Source organism: Ovis canadensis, chromosome X, assembly GCF_042477335.2.
Source record: "Ovis canadensis isolate MfBH-ARS-UI-01 breed Bighorn chromosome X, ARS-UI_OviCan_v2, whole genome shotgun sequence".
NCBI lineage: Eukaryota > Metazoa > Chordata > Mammalia > Artiodactyla > Bovidae > Ovis > Ovis canadensis.
The window spans coordinates 109353307-109372083 of NC_091727.1; the positions used below are offsets into that span (position 1 = coordinate 109353307).

General features: G+C 36.0%; 1 protein-coding gene across 22 annotated transcripts in view; it reads right to left on the bottom strand.

Moving 5' to 3' along the window:
• Window positions 1-18777, bottom strand: part of THOC2 (THO complex subunit 2) — a 118638-nt gene that overhangs the window by 24408 nt on the left and 75453 nt on the right. For 16 of the 22 annotated variants that reach the window (XR_011446435.1, XR_011446438.1, XR_011446436.1 and 13 more), the window contains exons 14-23: window positions 18246-18376; window positions 18045-18146; window positions 14071-14167; window positions 13348-13441; window positions 12854-12934; window positions 9876-9972; window positions 8332-8449; window positions 6752-6931; window positions 5534-5698; window positions 638-913 (exon numbers count right to left, since the gene is read on the bottom strand). Coding sequence is in view for 17 of the 22 variants with exons in the window: in XM_070292079.1 (XP_070148180.1) it covers window positions 638-913; window positions 5534-5698; window positions 6752-6931; window positions 8332-8449; window positions 9876-9972; window positions 12854-12934; window positions 13348-13441; window positions 14071-14167; window positions 18045-18146; window positions 18246-18376 (1341 nt within the window). In the remaining 5 variants the exon portion in view is untranslated. The remainder of the gene's footprint in view (window positions 1-637; window positions 914-5533; window positions 5699-6751; window positions 6932-8331; window positions 8450-9875; window positions 9973-12853; window positions 12935-13347; window positions 13442-14070; window positions 14168-18044; window positions 18147-18245; window positions 18377-18777) is intronic. The other 6 variants (XM_070292081.1, XM_070292074.1, XM_070292080.1 and 3 more) reach the window with 1 other exon arrangement.

Sequence of the window (18777 nt, forward strand, 5' to 3'; positions counted from 1 at the left end):
CCTACCAAACGAATCCTTCATACCACTGTTATGAGCAAGCTTTCTAAAGTGCCATTTTTACCATTATTGCTTCCCTGCTCAGGAATCTAAAATAGCTCTGAATTTTATCAAGCCTTCCTTTCTAACTTCCATTGCTCTACAGCATTGGGCACCATCCTAACCATTCAAATTTATCACTAAGCCCATTCACTATAGTACAAACGGCCTCTTTAAACTTTAGATTACTTCATACCTTTGCTGAAGCTCCAGAGTCGCCAATTTGCCTCCATATTTCTAAACCTAACCTATCTTCAAGGCCTATCCAGTTTAAGACTCAACTCTTCAATAAAGTTTTCTCCTAAAGAATTCTCCTCTGGGGAATTCCTATTCTTCATGCAATTAGTAACACAGACTATTTTAAGTTACTAGCACAGCATTCAGTAGAAAAGCAAACTTGAATACCTTCTGATTGATCATAACCTCCATGCACTCACCAAGCCCCTGCCCCCACTCATGGAGAGATCATTTCTAAACCCACTTAGGAAAACATTATAAAACAACAAGATAGAAACTTGAGCTAATATAATTCCAAGGTAAGGAAAATGTTGAATTAATACCATGAAGTTATTTTTCTTGAACTATTAGAACAAAAACCTACCATTTCCTGATTGTCATCAATTGCTTTCATCTGGATTTTAAGTTTATTGACTTCCCGTTCATAGCTGGTATGTGGAACTGCAAGGTCATACATTGTCAATGACCAGAACGTGGCATAGAATTGAGGACTGATGTCATCCCAGACTTTGGAAACATGTAAGGAAACCACTGCTTCATGAACAGGAGCCATCACCATTTCACATGATGTGATGTACTTATGAACTTTATGCTGCTGTTTACTTCCCTTCTCTGATTTTTTAAGTTCGTCATACTTTGACTGGAGATAAAAAAGTAAAAACACACACATACAATATTTATAGCAATGATTTTCATAGTATAAAAACCTAGGTTCCCTTGAATGGATACATATATATATCTATGGCTGAGTCCCTTTGCTGTCCACCTGAAACTATCACAACATTGTTAATTGGCCATACTCTAGTAAAAAATAAAAAGTTACCAAAAAAAACCTAGGTCCCCTTTTTAAGAATCAGAAAATGACCAATCAAAAATGTTGCAGGAAATCTAATTTCTTACCAACAACATTAAAGATAAATCATCCCTAGAAGCTGTTTCAATATTTAGTCCTGTGTGCTTACTAGGAGCTTTCCAGAGATTCCTATTGCACAAGTTTCTGCTGAGTAAGTGAATAGGGTATGTGAGCCCCTTGTCCATTTCCCCCACTATACTCTCTTGCTGCTGCATCAAGGACTGAACAGGTGGGGTTTCCACTCCTGCTTTTGAAATATTCAAGGGAACCAAGTAGATGGTCTAAACACTAGGAAAGAAGCAGGACAGCAAACCAAGACAGAATGTTTTATCACTACATGTAGGCCCTGTCATCTGTTATGATCTGTCAATTAAGAAGCTGGATCAACACAAAGAAAGGTTATGAGAACATTACCATAAGACTGCTAAGTAGAAGAACCAACTGTCCAGATCTCCCCGTGATTGAGAGGTTTCCAAGGATGCGAGACTGTAGTGCTGAAACTGGGAAAGTCTTGGGCAAACAAGGACCTACCGATAATCCTATTGCTAAGCCAAATAAGATTTTCTCTGAATGACTATGGTATACTGAAGTTTAAATCATATGGGAACTGACTTCCTATAGCTTATTTTTTGGCTTGATTGGTTTGGGAGAGAGTTGGGATTAATTGTATGAAAAAAAGAATCTGTTAGTATAATGGAAGGGACCACATATTATCAATAGTTCATAAAATATATGCCAAACATAAAAAAGAAAACAATAGAGTTGTTGCTACTGTCTCATGTCCTTCAGTTTCTTTAAGATGAAAGAGCTCTCATCCAGAAAACTGTCTGGGTTTGGCATCATCCCTGAAGATGAACCTAAGAGGACATCTAAAACTAGCTGCTTCTTTATGCTAGAAAAGCACTTAAATCATTCACAGTTTTTGCTAAACATGGAACCCAGAACTAGAAGGTCAGAAGTCAAAGGTCCTACTTCCAGTTCTGCATCATGACAAGCAGAGTCTTGGCTCCTTACAATCCGGCTGCCGTTCTCACTGAGTGCTGCCATACTCTAGGCTCATTGGCTTGAAGGCACACCAAGTGCTCTTTGTTTCACAGGATATCTCAAGCAGAATAGAGAATCATACAATTATTTTAGAAGTGGGAAAAATTATCTCCTGTTATCTCCATTTTAGAAAGCATGCTGATAACTACTAAGGCTACAGATGACAAAGCTATAAATAAAAAGAACATTACTTAGGAGAGAAGCCCCAATTACACCAGAAACCTGAGAGAATAGCAGCTGCGATAAGAAAGACTTTAAAATTTCTGATCCTACTGAAGTCCTATTGAAGTTAACTGCTGCTGCTGCTGCTAAGTCACTTCAGTCATGTCTGACTCTGTGTGACCCCATAGACGGCAGCCCACCAGGCTCCCCCGTCCCTGGGAGATTCTCCAGGCAAGAACGCTGGAGTGGGTTGCCATTTCCTTCTCCAATGCGTGAGAGTGAAAAGTGAAAGTGAAGTCGCTCAGTCGTGTCCGACCCTCAGCGACCCCATGGACTGCAGCCTTCCAGGCTTCTCTGTCCGTGGGATTTTCCAGGCAGGAGTACTGGAGTGGGGTGCCATTGCCTTCTCCAACTGAAGTCAACTAATATGAACCTATGTGTGCAGAATGATATTTGCTGAGGTTCTAACAAAACATAGAATAAAACAGTGCTGAAATTACCTGCATAAGATAGCTTATCTACCTGATTTGGTCATATATAGAATATGGACTAGAGGAAAAGCCTTTCTTTGAGACCAGTGTTGCAAGGTGGGTCTCAACAATTAAAACCAGTATTCTTGCCTGGGAAATCCCATGGACAGAGGAGCCTGGCGTGCTGCAGTCCAAGGGGTGGCAAAGAGTCAAACAAGACTTAGTGAATAAACAACAACATGAGAGTGTTATATGATAGCCCTAGTCTCCCTAATCCTTTCATTCTGAATCTGTGACTTCTATTGCCAGGCACCCTCCTGGTTCCTATCTAGCTGAAAATAAAACAGGCTCAATCAGAAAAGATGGCTATACTTCGAGGACAAATACTTCCTTGTCAAATTGATAAGTTTAACAGTTCTACAAAGTCACCTGGGGAACCGGACCTACGGAATAGAACTGATACTCACTGTTATTGCTATTTTTTCTGGCTGTGCCTCATGGCATATGGGATCTTAGTTCCCCAACCAGCAACTGAATCCATGACCCTTACAGTGCAAGCAGAGTCCTAATCACTGGACTGCCAGGAAGTCTCTGCTGTACTTCTAATTACTGTTCAAAACACTCTCAGTCTAACAACCTGAGCAGTATTTGGTTGGCTTAATTATTCCCAGGAGTCTGCCAGTAATCACTTTATGGAAGGGACCTAGATGCCCTCTAATACTCATACTCTCTCATCAAAGGTTCTTCAAGGGACTTATCTGGCAGTCCAGTGGTTGGGACTTCACGTTTCCAATGCAGAGCATGCAGGTATGGTCCCTGGTCTGGGAACAAAGATTCCACATGCTGCACAGCATGGCCAAGAAACAAAATAGGTATTTTTAAGAGCCGGGGGCGGGGGGGGTTCTTCAAGAGGGGCTTTTGCAAGAGGCAAAGTAAGGATCCCAAGGGAAGCTTGGATGCCCAATCCAGTGCAACCAAGGTTGCTGGGGAACTCCCTTTCCAGGGGGTAGTATGTGGCCTACCCCTGACTTGGTTGTACAGCCACCTCTGTAGTTCTCTGTTTTCCTCTCAACCCTGAGAGGGGAATGACATTTCTTCGTTTAGATATTTTTATCTCTTAAGCAATATTTTCTACAGGCTATGGAAAAAGTAGCTGTTGGTATGAATGATCTCCTCCATATTCTGACCTGGAAACACTCAGCCAACGTCAAGCAACCAAGTTTTTCTCTTTGCTAGGGTTCAATATCACTGATTAGTGTGTTCATTTCTCAGTATAGTACACGGTAGGTCAGAACTTCTGAGATGAAGCAATTCTCCCACCTCAGTCCCTCAAGAAATCAGGTCCCCTGTTGTATAGCTGAGACTGATATACTGGGGATGGAGCAACAACACAAAATATAACTACAGAAAGAGAATATAAATTTTCTGGATTGAGAAGAGTCTGAAGGAGAAGCAACAGCCCAATCTTACTCCCTTATTGTCTTTTTCCCTCTAGAGAGTAAAGCACAGTATTGCAAGCAATAGTTGAATCAATTAACATTTAGTTAGTTGTTAGAAGTTAAGTGTGAGACTGTAGCGGGTTGATATGTAAACACTAACAGCTAGGTTTATGACTAATAAGTTGATCAAATGATCAATTAGATCCCAAATTTCTCAGCATCTTTTGCCAAACTCTAATACACAGCCCTGTATCCCTACTGGAAAAAAGAAGGGATCCTAGTTAAAGATAGGGGAACCAAGATCTTTCCTCAAATATGTAATGAAAGCCTTGCATAGTACAGACTTAAAAACAACAGATAAACAGAAGGGCTAGAATCCAAGCCTACACAAAAATGAAGAATATGCTTAGACTCCAGTCAGAGTGGAGAAGACCACAGTTTCCAAACAGAGGACTGACCATGGCCCTGAGGAAAAAGGAAAAGTTGATTCCTATTAGAGGTAATGGCTTTGAAGGGAAGAGTCCAGATGGCAGATAAACAAGAAGAGGAAGGGCTTTCTCCTCTTACCCCACATCCTTACTTGATTTTCAGTACAGTCACTAAAGAGATAACCTACTTGGGGATTTGCTTTTTGTTGTTGTTTTCATTTGTTTTTTATTTAGGTGGAGAGAAATAAAACAGAAACCATGAATATACCTTTCCTAGAAGTTACACAACAGAGAGTGCGGAAGTATTTACAATGTTTGGAGGTGGTTAAGTCTTTCAGCCTTTTCTTTCAAGGCAGTATGTGTAATAGCAAGTCAACTATCTGACAAGGATAACTGTCACTAAGGAAACTCTCTAGGGGTGTTTCTCAGAATGATATGCCACATTCATCTGCATCAGAATCATCTAGTCTTATTTAAAAGAAGAAAAAGCAAAGCAAAAATTCTCTGGTAGCATTCAAGTTTCTAAATCAGAATTTATGGACATGGGGTTAAGTTTTTAAGATGCTTCCCTGGTGGTTCTCTAATAATTTCCTGATGATCTGCACTAATGTTTAAAAACTATAGTTCTAGAGGACCTACAAGATATCAACTTGGACAACTGGTAGTGTAGCAACAGTAAAATTATAGAACTAGAAAGACTTTCCTTTTTAAAAGGGTTATGTTCATTGACCACTGCTCAGAGCTGAGTACTAACAAAAGAGCAACTCTCTAATAACCTATGTCAAACAATGCACTTACAAATAAAACAGTTAAGAAGTAATGTGGAATCATTCTTGGAATGGCAGCAAAAATACTTATACTTACCGAAATATGGTGTGCATACATTGGCCTAGACAGGAAAAATGCTGCATCATGAGGTGTGTGAAATTCATTACAGAGCACATCAATTGAAGGCACTCGCTTTATATAATCTTCTGTGCTTAGATTAGATGCTAAAAACCCACCAAACTGTACCAGGGTATCATGACACTAAATTTAAAAAATAAGACAAAAAACACAAATGTGCTAACATTTTATTAAACCAACGTAATGTTTTCCAAAATGACTAAGATGTTCTTTTTAACAATATTTTGATTAACAATTAAGAATTCAAATATTACTACTTGAAAGAACTTTGGAGACAATCCACAAACTTAATCATATTACAAAAAATACACTCAAGTCCTGAAAAGTTAACTAATTTGAGAATTTTTTAATATAAATTTATTTAAATTGGAGGCTAATTACTTTACAATATTGTATTGGTTTTGCCATACATCGACATGAATCCGCCACGGGTGTTTTGATAGTCGACCAGGGTCTCAAGTTCACCACTTTTAGTGGTAAAATATATTTACCTAAATTTTATAGAACAATATTATGTATATACAAGTCAATTCTCTTGGCCCTTAAAAGTAGAAAATTTTATAAAACACGTGTGATTTTTTAATTACCTTGTAATATGGTGATAGTTAAACACATTTTTTAGGTTAGCCATAGGTTTCAGTGCTTAATGCATTATTGACTAGAGACGTATTACTACGTCTTTTGTCACCTGAATGTTATTGCCCAAGAACACATAATACATTTTTAGAGAGTGATACAATTAACATCACCATGTAAAGTTGTTAGACCTTAAAACTGATCAAGGGTTCATTATACAATCTATGATTATTGTTATTCACATTTTGTTAGGTTTTTGTTCTAAACTTGTGTATATTATAAATGCAAGTTTATTACCATAAAATTTTCAAAAATGACTGAAAACCTTATACTATTATATCCCCTAGAGCCATCTCTTAAATATCATAATTTGCACAGAAATTGTCCCTATTTCCAGAATGTCTATTTTATATATACATCATATACCATAATATATATACCATATATAATATATACCATAATATATATATAATATATATACCATGGTATATATAACATATATGATGAGCAAAATGACATTTTTCAAATTACATAACATTTTATATTTTCCATTATCAAGATTTAAAAACCCACAGAAACACAAAGGCCACTTTAACTTGCCTGATCATAGAGTTTTCCCACAAGTTTCAAATGTTTCTCTCCACCTTCCTGAAAGATTACCCCATTCCTCTGCTGAGCCATAAGCAAGCAGAGAGGAAGAGCAAGATCGTGGTCTAATAGTGCATCCTTTAATCTCTGGGAGGATTTTTTCGTGTTTCTTATCTGACCAAAATAACCACCCTGCAAAAGAAAAGACATACATTTTACTAGTGTACCAGTACATAACACACGCCATCTGATTTGAAAAAAGAAAACAGGAAAGGTTTGGTTACAATCCTGAAGATAAAAACTCTCACACACCTTACATTCCTTCCCTCTCCTGACAAATTCATTTTACTGACACTATTACTGTCACTGGCTTAAAGATAACTGCCAATTGTCTTTAAACTTCTACATATTTTCCACTTTCTACCATGTGGTTCCTTATAAAGGGCTATTCTTTAGTCAGTTTGGAGCAGATTCAACAACAGAGTAACTATGCTCAGATTTATGCCAGCTGGGGTATCAAGGACCACAGAAGATTTGATATTTATTTCCTTTTAGAGGTATTACTATCTTTTATACTTTGTTTCAGCTTTTTAAAAAGGTTTAAATAACTAGAACATTGCCATTTTTAAAAAGGAGGTGGGGATGATTATAAGAGAAGGGTATGGCTTTGACATTTAGTTTTATGTACTTATTTGATGTTTAAATTCTTTATTATGAACAAGCATACATTTTTATTACTATAGCTTTGTAGTACTGTCTGAAGTCTGGGAGGGTTATGCCTCCAGTTTTGATTTTTCCCCTCAAAATTGCTTTGGCAATTCTGGGTCTTTTTTTTTTTTTTCAAATTTTAATTGGAGGTTAATTACTTTACAATATTGTATTGGTTTTGCCATACATCAACATGAATCTGCCACAGGTATACACGTGTTCCCCATCCTGAAGCCCCCTCCCACCTCCCTCCCCCAAATTCTGGGTCTTTTATGGTTCCATATAAATTCTAGGATTATCTGTTCTAGTTCTGTAAAAAAAAAAAAAAAAAAAGTCCTAGATATTTTGACAGGGATGACATTAACTGTAGATTGCTTTGGGTAGTATGGCTATTTTAACAATGTTAATTCTTCTAATCCAAAAGGATGGAATATCTTTCCATTTCTTTGCTGCTGCTGCTAAGTCACTTCAGTCATGTCCAACTCTGTGCGACCCCATAGACGGCAGCCCACCAGGCTCCCCCGTCCCTGGGATTCTCCAGGCAAGAACACTGGAGTGGGTTGCCATTTCCTTCTCCAATGCGTGAAAGTGAAGTCGCTCAGCCATGTCCGACTCTTCGCAGCCCCATGGACTACAGCCTACCAGGCTCCTCCGCCCATGGGATTTTCCAGGCAAGAGTACTGGAGTGGGGGGCCATTGCCTTCTCCTCCATTTCTTTGAATCATCTTCAACTTCCTTTATCAATGTTTTATACTTCTCAGCATAATAAGTCTTTCATTCCCTTGGTGAAGTATATTTCCAAGTACTTTTTTTAATGTGATTTTAAAAGGTAACATGCACCCAGTTTGAATTTTAAGTCACTAAACAAAAAGAGCAACTCTCACCTCAGCTTTTAGTTGCTCTCCACCAGTCATGGCTTCTAGTTGCTCCATTGTCATTTCTTCTGTAATTTCTATTCCTGCCATTTTTTGTACCACTTCTTTCAGTATAAGCAGGTCAAAACTAGGAAAAATAAGAAACAGTCTACAGTTGAAACTTCAAATGTAAATGAGTTGCAATTAATACACTAAGAAAGAGGAATGGAGACAGGGAGAGCAGAAAGGAAAAAAAGGAAGGAAATGCAAGTTCAAAGTTGCAATATGACAGTTTGGAAGTCTGCCTTAAGCATATTTATTACTGTGCCAACAGTTATTCATTTGAATTCTCTAAGTTTATGACTACTGATGAAAATAACACCTTATGACTTCTAAGATCTTCCTTACATCTTATGACTTCTAAGATCTTCCTTAATTTGTTAAGTAATGAAGTAAAAACATACTTTTCTACAAAATGGATGCAGATGTGTTTCCAAAGAAAGGTAAAGCTAAGCATACCCAAGATACCAGTTAATAAAGGAACAGTGATTTTTCTAAGACTCTTTTTTCTTAGAAAAAAGAACGGTGGTTTTTCTAATAGAGTAAGTGCTTACTCTCTCAACTTGCCTTGCTTCTCTAAACATAGTTTTGGAAAACAAGAGGGCCTTCATGCAAATTAGTATGCAACAAGTACCAATAAAATCTTTTCATTATATGGTCACAAAAACTATATCACAGTACAGAAAACTGAACTAGAGATTTTAAAGTAACATGATTATTTTCCTGGCCTAAATAGTCACAGAAGAGTAAAATGTATGGGGCTGGCCAATAGATCCTTAACATAGTTTTGTTAATTCTTTTTTAAAATTTTCCCTAAACCAAAACAATCTGTCAAGAATTACTTAGATAATAATTGTTTGAAGCACCAGAGAGCTTTACAGATTCCTGTTTGCTTTCTACCAGAAAGCTTTTGAAAACAATTTTCAGTTCTTAGTCTAGTCAGTCTACTGCTGATGGGGTTTAACCTACATTCTAATTCAAACTCTAAGCACTGATATTAGTTCAGAATAAAATAATAAAACTATTTATACAGAAAAGAGGACAGTGTCCAAAGATACATTAATGTTACCTATCTCTAAAGTTTAAATTCAGAAAATAGTTGTTTTAAAGATAGTACATACACCTTCAAAATAAACACATTCCTACCAAATGCTCAATGTAAAGGCCAATTCTTGCCCAGTAGCATAATCAATAGTGCAATATGTTTTGCCTTAAGAGGACTTAAAATATACCATATCAATTATTTATTCAAAAGTCTAATGCATAGTCAATGATTTTTTAATGAGTTACATATATAGCCAAATATTATAAAATTATAAAATTCTATTTATATATGTAAGTTATAATTTCTTGAATTTCTTTTAAAGAATTCCATGTAAATAAGTGAACAACTATTATTCTTAAGTCTACAACCAACAAATAGTTTTTCAAGATACTAGCAACCTCAGTATCCCAATACCAGCAGAAGCACTCTAATTATTGAATTTTATTTACATATAATTTGCTATGAATACCTTTTGCCTGCCTTTAGCTGATTAGCCACATACTGAAGAAGACCAGCAAGATCAATTGGATATTTACGAAAAACTGCACCACAGAAACTAGCCAGACCTATATGAAATAAAAACAAAAAAAACAAAAAACAGGGCTTAAAAAAAACAGTTCATAAAACAAAAAGCACAATATTAAGTGTCATTTCAACTAACTCAATTTCCAAAACAAAATGAGCTGGGAAAAACTGTTGCTGATGCCACTGAATAGAATTTTATAATTAATAATATTAAGGTTGGTACAAAAGCAACTGCGGTTTCAGACAGTGAAATTTTAAATCATTATAACTAGGCTTAAACACATCTTTATTAATCAAAATAGGAACTACTACAATCAACACATTTTTGCCAATGAGAAATAAGTTTGTTTATTCCTGAAGCATAAAATACCCATGCTTCAGGATTTGGCGAACTCCTGGAAACCATTTTCTGCATCCTGCTGATTATGGGAGCATTTACCCTGCAAAAAGTTGTCAAGATGCTTGAAGAAGTGGTAGTCAGCTGGCGACAGGTCAGGTGAACATAGCAGATGAGGTGAAACTTTGTAACCCAATTCATTCAACTTTTGAAGTGTTGGTTGTGTGCCATGTGGTCAGGCATTGTCATGGAGAAAAACTGGGCCCTTTCTGTTGATCAATGCCAGATGAAAGCACTGCAGTTTCTGGTGCACATCATCAATTTGCTGAGCATAATTCTCAGATGCAATGGGTTCACCAGGATTCAGAAAGCTGTCGTGGATCAGACCAACAGCAGACCACCAGTGACCATGACCCTTTTTGGTGCAAGTTTGGCTTTGGGAAGTGCTTTGGAGCTTCTCGGTTCATCCACTGAGCTGGTCATCCCCAGTTGTCTTACACAATCTACTTTTTGTCACATGTCACAATCCAATCAAGAAATGGTTTTTTGTTGTTATGTAGAGAAAACACGACAATTTAAAATGATGATTTTTTTGATTTGCGGTGAGCTCATGAGGCACCTACTTATCAAGCTTTTTCATCTTTCCAATTTGCTTCAAATGCCAACCAACCATAGAATGGTTGACAGAGTTCTTGGGAAACTTCTTGTGTAGCTGTAAGAGGACCAACTTTGATAATCCTCTCAGTTAATCACTGTCAACTCCAGGCAGTGTGCTCCTTATCTTCAAGGCTCTTGTCTCCTTTCAAAACTTCCTGAACTACCACTGCACTGTACATTCATTAGCAGTTCCTGGGCCAAATGCATTGTTGATGTTGCAAGTCGTCTCTGCTGCTTTCCAATCCATTTTGAACCCAAATAAAATCACTCGAATTTGTTTTTTGTCTAACATCATTTCCCTAGTCTAAAATAAATATAAAATAAACAGCAAGTAGTTAAGTCATAAGCAAAAAAGATAAAAAATAAAGTGAGAAATGCACATTAAAATGTTATATAACATCATTTTATACAAAAGTGTATAACCACATTTATTTAAGAATGTATTTCAATATCAAATGGCAAAGTTCAACAATGCACAACTGCAATTACTTTTGCACCAACCTAATAGCTAATATTCATTGATCATACATATGCCAAGTAGTCTACTAAGCTCTTTATGTTATTATCTCATTTAATCTTTGCAATAATCATCTCAAGTTAGTATAAACCTATCAATAAGGAGTTACAGTTGGTAGCTCAGAATTCTGGAACAGTTATGTCATGAAACTAGCTAAGGGTCACAGAGTTGGGTATGAGGTAGAACAGTGATTCAAATATTTAGGCCTGATTCCACAACCTGTGACATGAATTAGGCCACAACAGAATCTTTCATATAACTCAAACTTGAATGATCAACAAAACACTTGCCCCTCAAATGTTTGAGTCACAAAAAAAAAATCTCACTTTATCTAGGAATGTGCCACCAGTTGTGGAGGTGCAAGGAAACATCATCAGACCAAGAAGCAAACAAAAGACCAATTTTAGCCAATAGTCTTTATCACATTAGTAGGGAGAAAATCCCAGTCAAGAAAAGAGGAGACCCTAGTGAAGTCAAGTGATCTGCATCCTTTTCAACAATTATTTGCTGAGAACCTAAAGGATAATGCACAAAACACAGGTCCTGGTCTCAAGGAGCTTACATTACAGAGAGATACAGAAAAGTAAACTAAAATAACTATGATGAATAAAAAGCTACACAACAGTACTGAAGAGGGACACTTTATTCTGACTTTTTGGTTGGGAGGTGTTAACAGGGAAAGCTTCCCAAAGAAAGTGACCTGAAATCTAATGAATAAGTAGAAGTGTGCTGGAAGAGATGAGTGGGTATGGATGTGTACCCCCAAGAAGAGGGAATAATATGTGCCATGGAAAGTACAAGAAGTTCACTTTCCATGTGAACTAGAATATTAGGGAGGGGCAAAAGATGAGGCTAGTATAGAAAGAGGACCTGATTCCAAAAGAGCTTTCTTGTATGATATATTACAGATTGCAGACTTCAAAGGGCAATGGAGAGTTACTGAAGATTCAGCTATTAGAGACACAACTGGTTGAAAGAAAATGAAAATGGCTGCTAGAAATCAAAGGTACAAGGGAAAAAAAAAAACAATGCTAGGGCTTTTTATGAAACAACCAAGTTTTTGTTCTTTTAAGGTAACTGGAACCTCAGGATGGAACGGAGAGACAGAAGAATAGTTCCCTTAATATTAATTCTTCTAAAATAATAAAATGGTTGGGAACTTTCATCTCCCTCGTAATGTTTCTCCAAATTCTATCACAGCCAATACTGATCTCTTGAGTTAGAAAAGGAATAAATACCATATGAACCTCCTTACACAACCAAGGATTTGAACCCTCTGTAGAACAAGCTGAGTGGTTAGGTAGTCTCAAAAGCTCTTGACAAATAGATTCTTAGCATAGGTAACAGAATACATAGCATGGCAGTTAACAACAGATGGAAATTTCATCCTTGGAAAAATAAAAATACTTACTCTGAAGCCAACTTGAGATAGTTGTGTCATCATGTTTCATCTTCTCCTTTTCTGGATTAGCTAAAGCTTCAATGATACAATCTTTCATATATTAAGAAAAATTTTAAGTCATTACATCCCTAACAATGACTTTTAGCTAAGAGAACAATAAAATGCCACCCTTTGGAAAAAAGTTAATTGTTAGCTTTAATTTATTACAAATTATTGAAAAATACACTCACTGTAGTACAAACTTTTCTTTTTAGCAGCCTCTTTTCCATCTTTTAGCATGCAAGATAGAATCTAACTATATCAAAGATTTTTGGTAATCTTAACATTATCTTTCCCAATATACAAACCAGACACAAACTCCTGACTGGCCAACCTTCCAATCAGCCATCGGAATCAACCTCAGATGGTTAAGAAAGGAACTTAGAATGAAAAAAAAAAAAAACCATTCACCACTACAACCTATGAAATGTAAAACCTATGAATTACTTCATTTAAAAGGATACAGGCCAAGACGTCATAATTCAACGAAGTGAGGTATTTCAATGAATCTACTACAGGTGTTATCAAGTTATCATACTTCTGTATTTGTGACAAGATCTGGAAGATGGCAACAAAGAATAAAAGGCATTAACTAATCAAAAGAGAACTTTTACTGTGCTAATAATGGCTAGTCTTTTTTATTTTTCAAAAGAAAGAATACTTAAAATTAGTTTCCTTCCATTGTTTATTTATATAAAACCTACTAGTCTATCATTTCCTAAGAAAATATTTTCTTAGGCTACATTTTCCAATTAGGAAATACTTCCAGGACATCCAAACTTGAATTTTGGAATTATAGAGGCTAGACTGACATCAAATGTGTTTTAGAAATCACATTCTAAATATGAAAGTGTTACATGTGAATTGCAATGAAATGCTGTTCAAGTGTTTCTAAAAACTAAATCAACAAATAATGTATCTCTTTATTAATGTTTTTGTAACTCGAAATGTGATACATGAGACAATATCAGAAAATCTGTTTATAGCAGCAGCATTGTCACATATTACTAGAAAAGTAGATCAATGTGTTAAGTATATAGCATACTAAATTTTATTTTTACCATACAATGGTTCATTTGCTAAAGAGTTTTCCCCTAAAACTATCATTTTTTAAGCTACATCATTCTATTTCCACTTGTGCTGATTTAAAGACAACAAAAAGAAAAATCCCTGAAAATAATATTAACCTCAAAACATACATAATCAAACAAAATGGTTGGATTGCTGTGGCTCAACTTCCCAATTTGTCTTCCAGAAGGCTTCACATTTTCCTTGGTTAGACGCCTACAAGAGGAGAAAAAGGTGGCAGGGATCATCTTAAGTAATTTCCCTTATAATGTTGGTAGCTTTGTTACATCATGAAAAAAAAAATTTATTTCCCATATATCCAAAATGGATCCATGTAAACAACCACCCTCATCATATGCTTTACTGCAGGACTTGAGCTATTTTGATTATGCATTCTCCAAGAGGGTATTAAACTTTTGTATTAATGCTTAACATTTATAATATACACATTTTCATTTTATAGTAATAGTCTAATAAGCATTAAAACTCTTAACGTACTCTGCTGCTGCTGCTGCTGCTGCTGCTAAGTCGCTTCAGTCGTGTCCGACTCTGTGCAACCCCATAGACGGCAGCCCACCAGGCTCCCCCGTCCCTGGGATTCTCCAGGCAAGAACACTGGAGTGGGTTGCCATTTCCTTCTCCAATGCATGAAAGTGAAAAGTGAAAGCGAAGTCACTCAGTCGTGTCCGACTCTTAGCGACCCCATGGACTGCAGCCTACCAGGCTCCTCTGCCCATGGGATTTTCCAGGCAAGAGTACTGGAGTGAGGTGCCATTGCCTTCTCCGTACTCTACAAGTACATAAAACTCTTCTTACAGAGAATAATTATTTCAGATTTAGAAGGGCTCACTATCAGTTTAGGGATTAAGATAACAAATTTGGTGTAATACATTGAAATACCTCATGTCATCTGTCTTAGTGACCCTAGAAGAGTCTGCACTTGATACAGGAAGTTCTCTGATTTTCATATTCAAAGTAATCAAGTCCTGAAAAATTTATTCTACTCTTTCCTTTCTCTTTAATTCACCCTCTACTAAGTATTCTTTTACTAACATTTTGGAAATTTATATCTATGAAATGCTTACAAATTCAAAACAATTATTACACAGGATCTTAAACTCTTCTGATGAGATTATTACATAATAAATCTAGAAACTTGAAAAAATAACAAGTGACAGCTTTCTAGAATGAAAATATAATGAAGCAAATAATGAATTTAGTTGACAGTTCAAGGAATGTGATCATTCTGGAAGTGACAAACTATAATTATCTTAAAAATCTTAAGACAAAACTGATCCATTAATCAAAATTATTATCAACAACTGCTTCCCTTTCCCATTCTCTATGCCCAGTTTCTTTTTTTCCCATAGAAAAGAATGACTCATCAGTTTTAAACTTTGGTTATACTCTGTTCTACTTTCAAGCTTACCACCACCTGCCCTTACTTCTAACCCTACTATTTCAGGTAGCCCTCCTACTTGACAAAAACAGCCCTTCTTTCCCATTTTTTTATTTCATTCCTTTCTGCTTCCTCCCTCCACCAAAAAAAAATTATAATAAAAGGAATATTCTCTTGATTATGTCTTCCCCTCAAGCAACTATGGTGCTTGGCATATGGAACACAATCAATGAGCATCTGTGGAATGAATTACTGGATGCCCTATAGAAAATTCATGTTTTAAACAGTAATCAAAACTGGTGAAATTCTCAAGTAATAAATTAATAATTTCATTCTTAACTTAAAAAATTCAATGAATACTAAAATCATATTGTTCAAGGCTAGTGTAAGAGTTACAGCTAACAAAAAAATCCAAATACATGAAAAATTCTGCATAGATTGTTCTGTGATAAACATTTGTATTAATTTACTTATTCATTAATCCATATTAATGTCTTCTATGATGGGCAGAGTGCTAATCACTAGAAATACAAGGATGAGTAACAGTTCCTGCTCTCAAGCTCAGTTCAGCTGGGGAGGTAGATTTAAAACCATTTTAAAAAAATTTTTATTCATAAACAATTAGAGCAACTTATAGAACATTACTTATTATATATTATCAGTAGTATAAAAAGAGAGGGAATAATATATTGTATCTATTTGCATATACATAAAAATATCAAATGACAAATAAGAAACTAAACAGTGGCCACATTTTTTCCCTTGGGAGAACTGAGTGGACAGGGTGAGAGACTTTTTACTGTCTACTTTTTTATATTTACTAAAATCTAAAACATGTGAATGTATAAACTAGTAAAAAAATTAGATAATTTTAAAAAGAAAAATAATCATAGCAATATACATAAGCAGTATGATAGTATTTATATGCATATTTAATAGTGGCGGCACAAATAAAGAACAATCGTTGGACTTCCCTGGTGGTCCAGTTGTTAAGAATCCGCCTGCCAATGCAGGGGACACGGTTCGATCCCTGCTCCGGGAAGATTCCACATGCCGAGGGGCAACTAAGCCCATGCACCACAACTACTGAGCCTGCACACCCTAGAGCCCGTGCTCTGCAACAAGAGAAGCCACTGCAATGAGAAGCCCGCGCACCGCAACTAGAGAGCCCACACGCAGCAATAAAGACCCAGCGACCCAAAAATTAATTAATTAAATTTTTTAAAAATCAATTTTGCTTGGTGGTATATGCAATGGAAGGCTTCACAGAGGTGACGCTGGAGCCCACCATCCAAGGGTGAGGTCACCAGGTGGAGAGAAGAAAAGAGGCAAGGGAAAATCTGTATGAACAAAAGAAAAAATATATGCAAAGAAAAAGGAGACCATAGCACATTCAGGGAAACATACGTGGGGCTCAGTACAGCTAGAGGTAAAACTGACAGGAAGTGAAGATGGAAATAGTGAGAGACAGATCATGGAGGTGCTCTTATATCACCATGCCATGAAGTTTGACATATAACCTGCAGGCAATGGTTAGTCACCAAAGGATTTTGAAGAAAGAGCATAATACAAGGCACTATAATACTCCAGCTGAAAGAACTAAGTAAGCAGGGGTAGAGAGTGGAAGAGACAGATTCAATATTTAATACATCATTAAATAATCCATATAAAGCACTTAGTTCAGTGTCCATCACATATAGTAATGGCTTCATAAATGTTAGCTATTATTAAAGCTAGAAACCCTACTTGGGAAATTTTAAAAACTGGAACTCTTTCGGAAGGACCAGTTCTTATATCACCTCTTAACATGCCTTCCTTTCCTAACTTCCATGAGGTGGAATAATTCATTCTCTTCTCAATTGTCCCAGAGAACTTTATACATGCTGTGTAACAGCCATCTATTAAACCAGACTGTGGTCGTGCACACACTTGTTTCCCTAGCAGACTGCAACCTAGGATAGTATCACTAGGCAAAGAGAGTCTCACTGCATACTGTTCAATCTAGTTAAACTAGAGAATGCACTACTTCTAATTAGAATAACCATACCACTGCTTGAATGTAAAAGAAATGACAAAAAACAGCCTTACTGAAAGTCCTTGCAATACAGCAGTGTAATTAGTATCTAAACCAGTACTGATTTGAAGTATACAATTTTCATAATTAAACTTCAAACAGTTTACTAGGAATTAGGAATAACATCACTCTTATGTTTTTAGTGACAAAATAAAGCACACAAACTTAAAAAATGGAAATTTTTCAAAAGCTGAGTCCCTAAGGAGATAGTTCTGCATGATTCTACTAGATCTTCCAAAAAGGGGGAAAAAAACTGCTATAACTTTCAGTAGAAATTCCTAGAAGTTTGACTATCTTGTGTAAGCCGTTGGATGTAGTACCCAAATTGAGCAAAGGCCACAGTATGCTCTCCTTTAAAAAAAAAATCCTATAATATAATGCATCCTATAAAGGATTTTTATCGAGTTTATAGCTATGCAAAATGACAACTACAAAGCTAACATTATAGTCAAAACAAGCTAAAAACCACAAAAACCGGTAGTCACTCTATGGGAAGTATATAATCAGCTATACCATTAGTAAATACTCCTGGGCATCCTCAAAACTGAAATTCAGACAAGCTGGCTGAAAGAAAGTAAATCATATCCAGATATTAAGAAGAAAAATAAATTAAAACTTACTTCATGATATATTTGGCTCTGTCTATTGTTTGAGCTTTAACTTTTACTAAAAGTGGATGACTGTTGTAAGTTTCATTCTTCCACTGGCCATACAGACGATATCTTTAAAAATGATGAGATGAAGAATTATGAAAAGTTAAACATTTCACGATTAGTGCACTAGAACTGTTTAACTAAAAATACAAAATATTATATATTTACCTATGCTGATATGGAAATGTTTTAAACATTCCCCATAGTTCCTCAGACATACAAGCATTGCAGTCCATCAAAGAAAGAGATGGAAGTAATACCTGGTCAGTAATGCTAAGCAAACAGCTAAGGATAACTTCCTAAGAAGAAGGGAAGAAAAATTATTTCAGTAAGAGCTGCATATTAATCCCTCCCCCCAAAACAAATTTATGTGAGCCTTGGAAAAATTGCCATTCTTTGATTTCATAACACACCATATCTAATTCCCTACATTATCACTGTACTTTTCACAATGTATTTGTGTTTCTCTATCTAAGAAAGCAAATGAGGTGAGGGAAGGAAAGGTGTAGCAAGAATGAGGGAATTTTTATCCCTTTTCCTTTTTTGAACAAGGTAATCCTCAAAAACAGGAGGCTGTCAATCTTAAAAGATACTTTGTATGATAAGCCAAAAGCTATATTCAACATGTACAAGTATAAAATAGTTATTCACATAGGTGATTAAAGCTTGTTCACAGTAAAATTCACAGTATGCTATACCT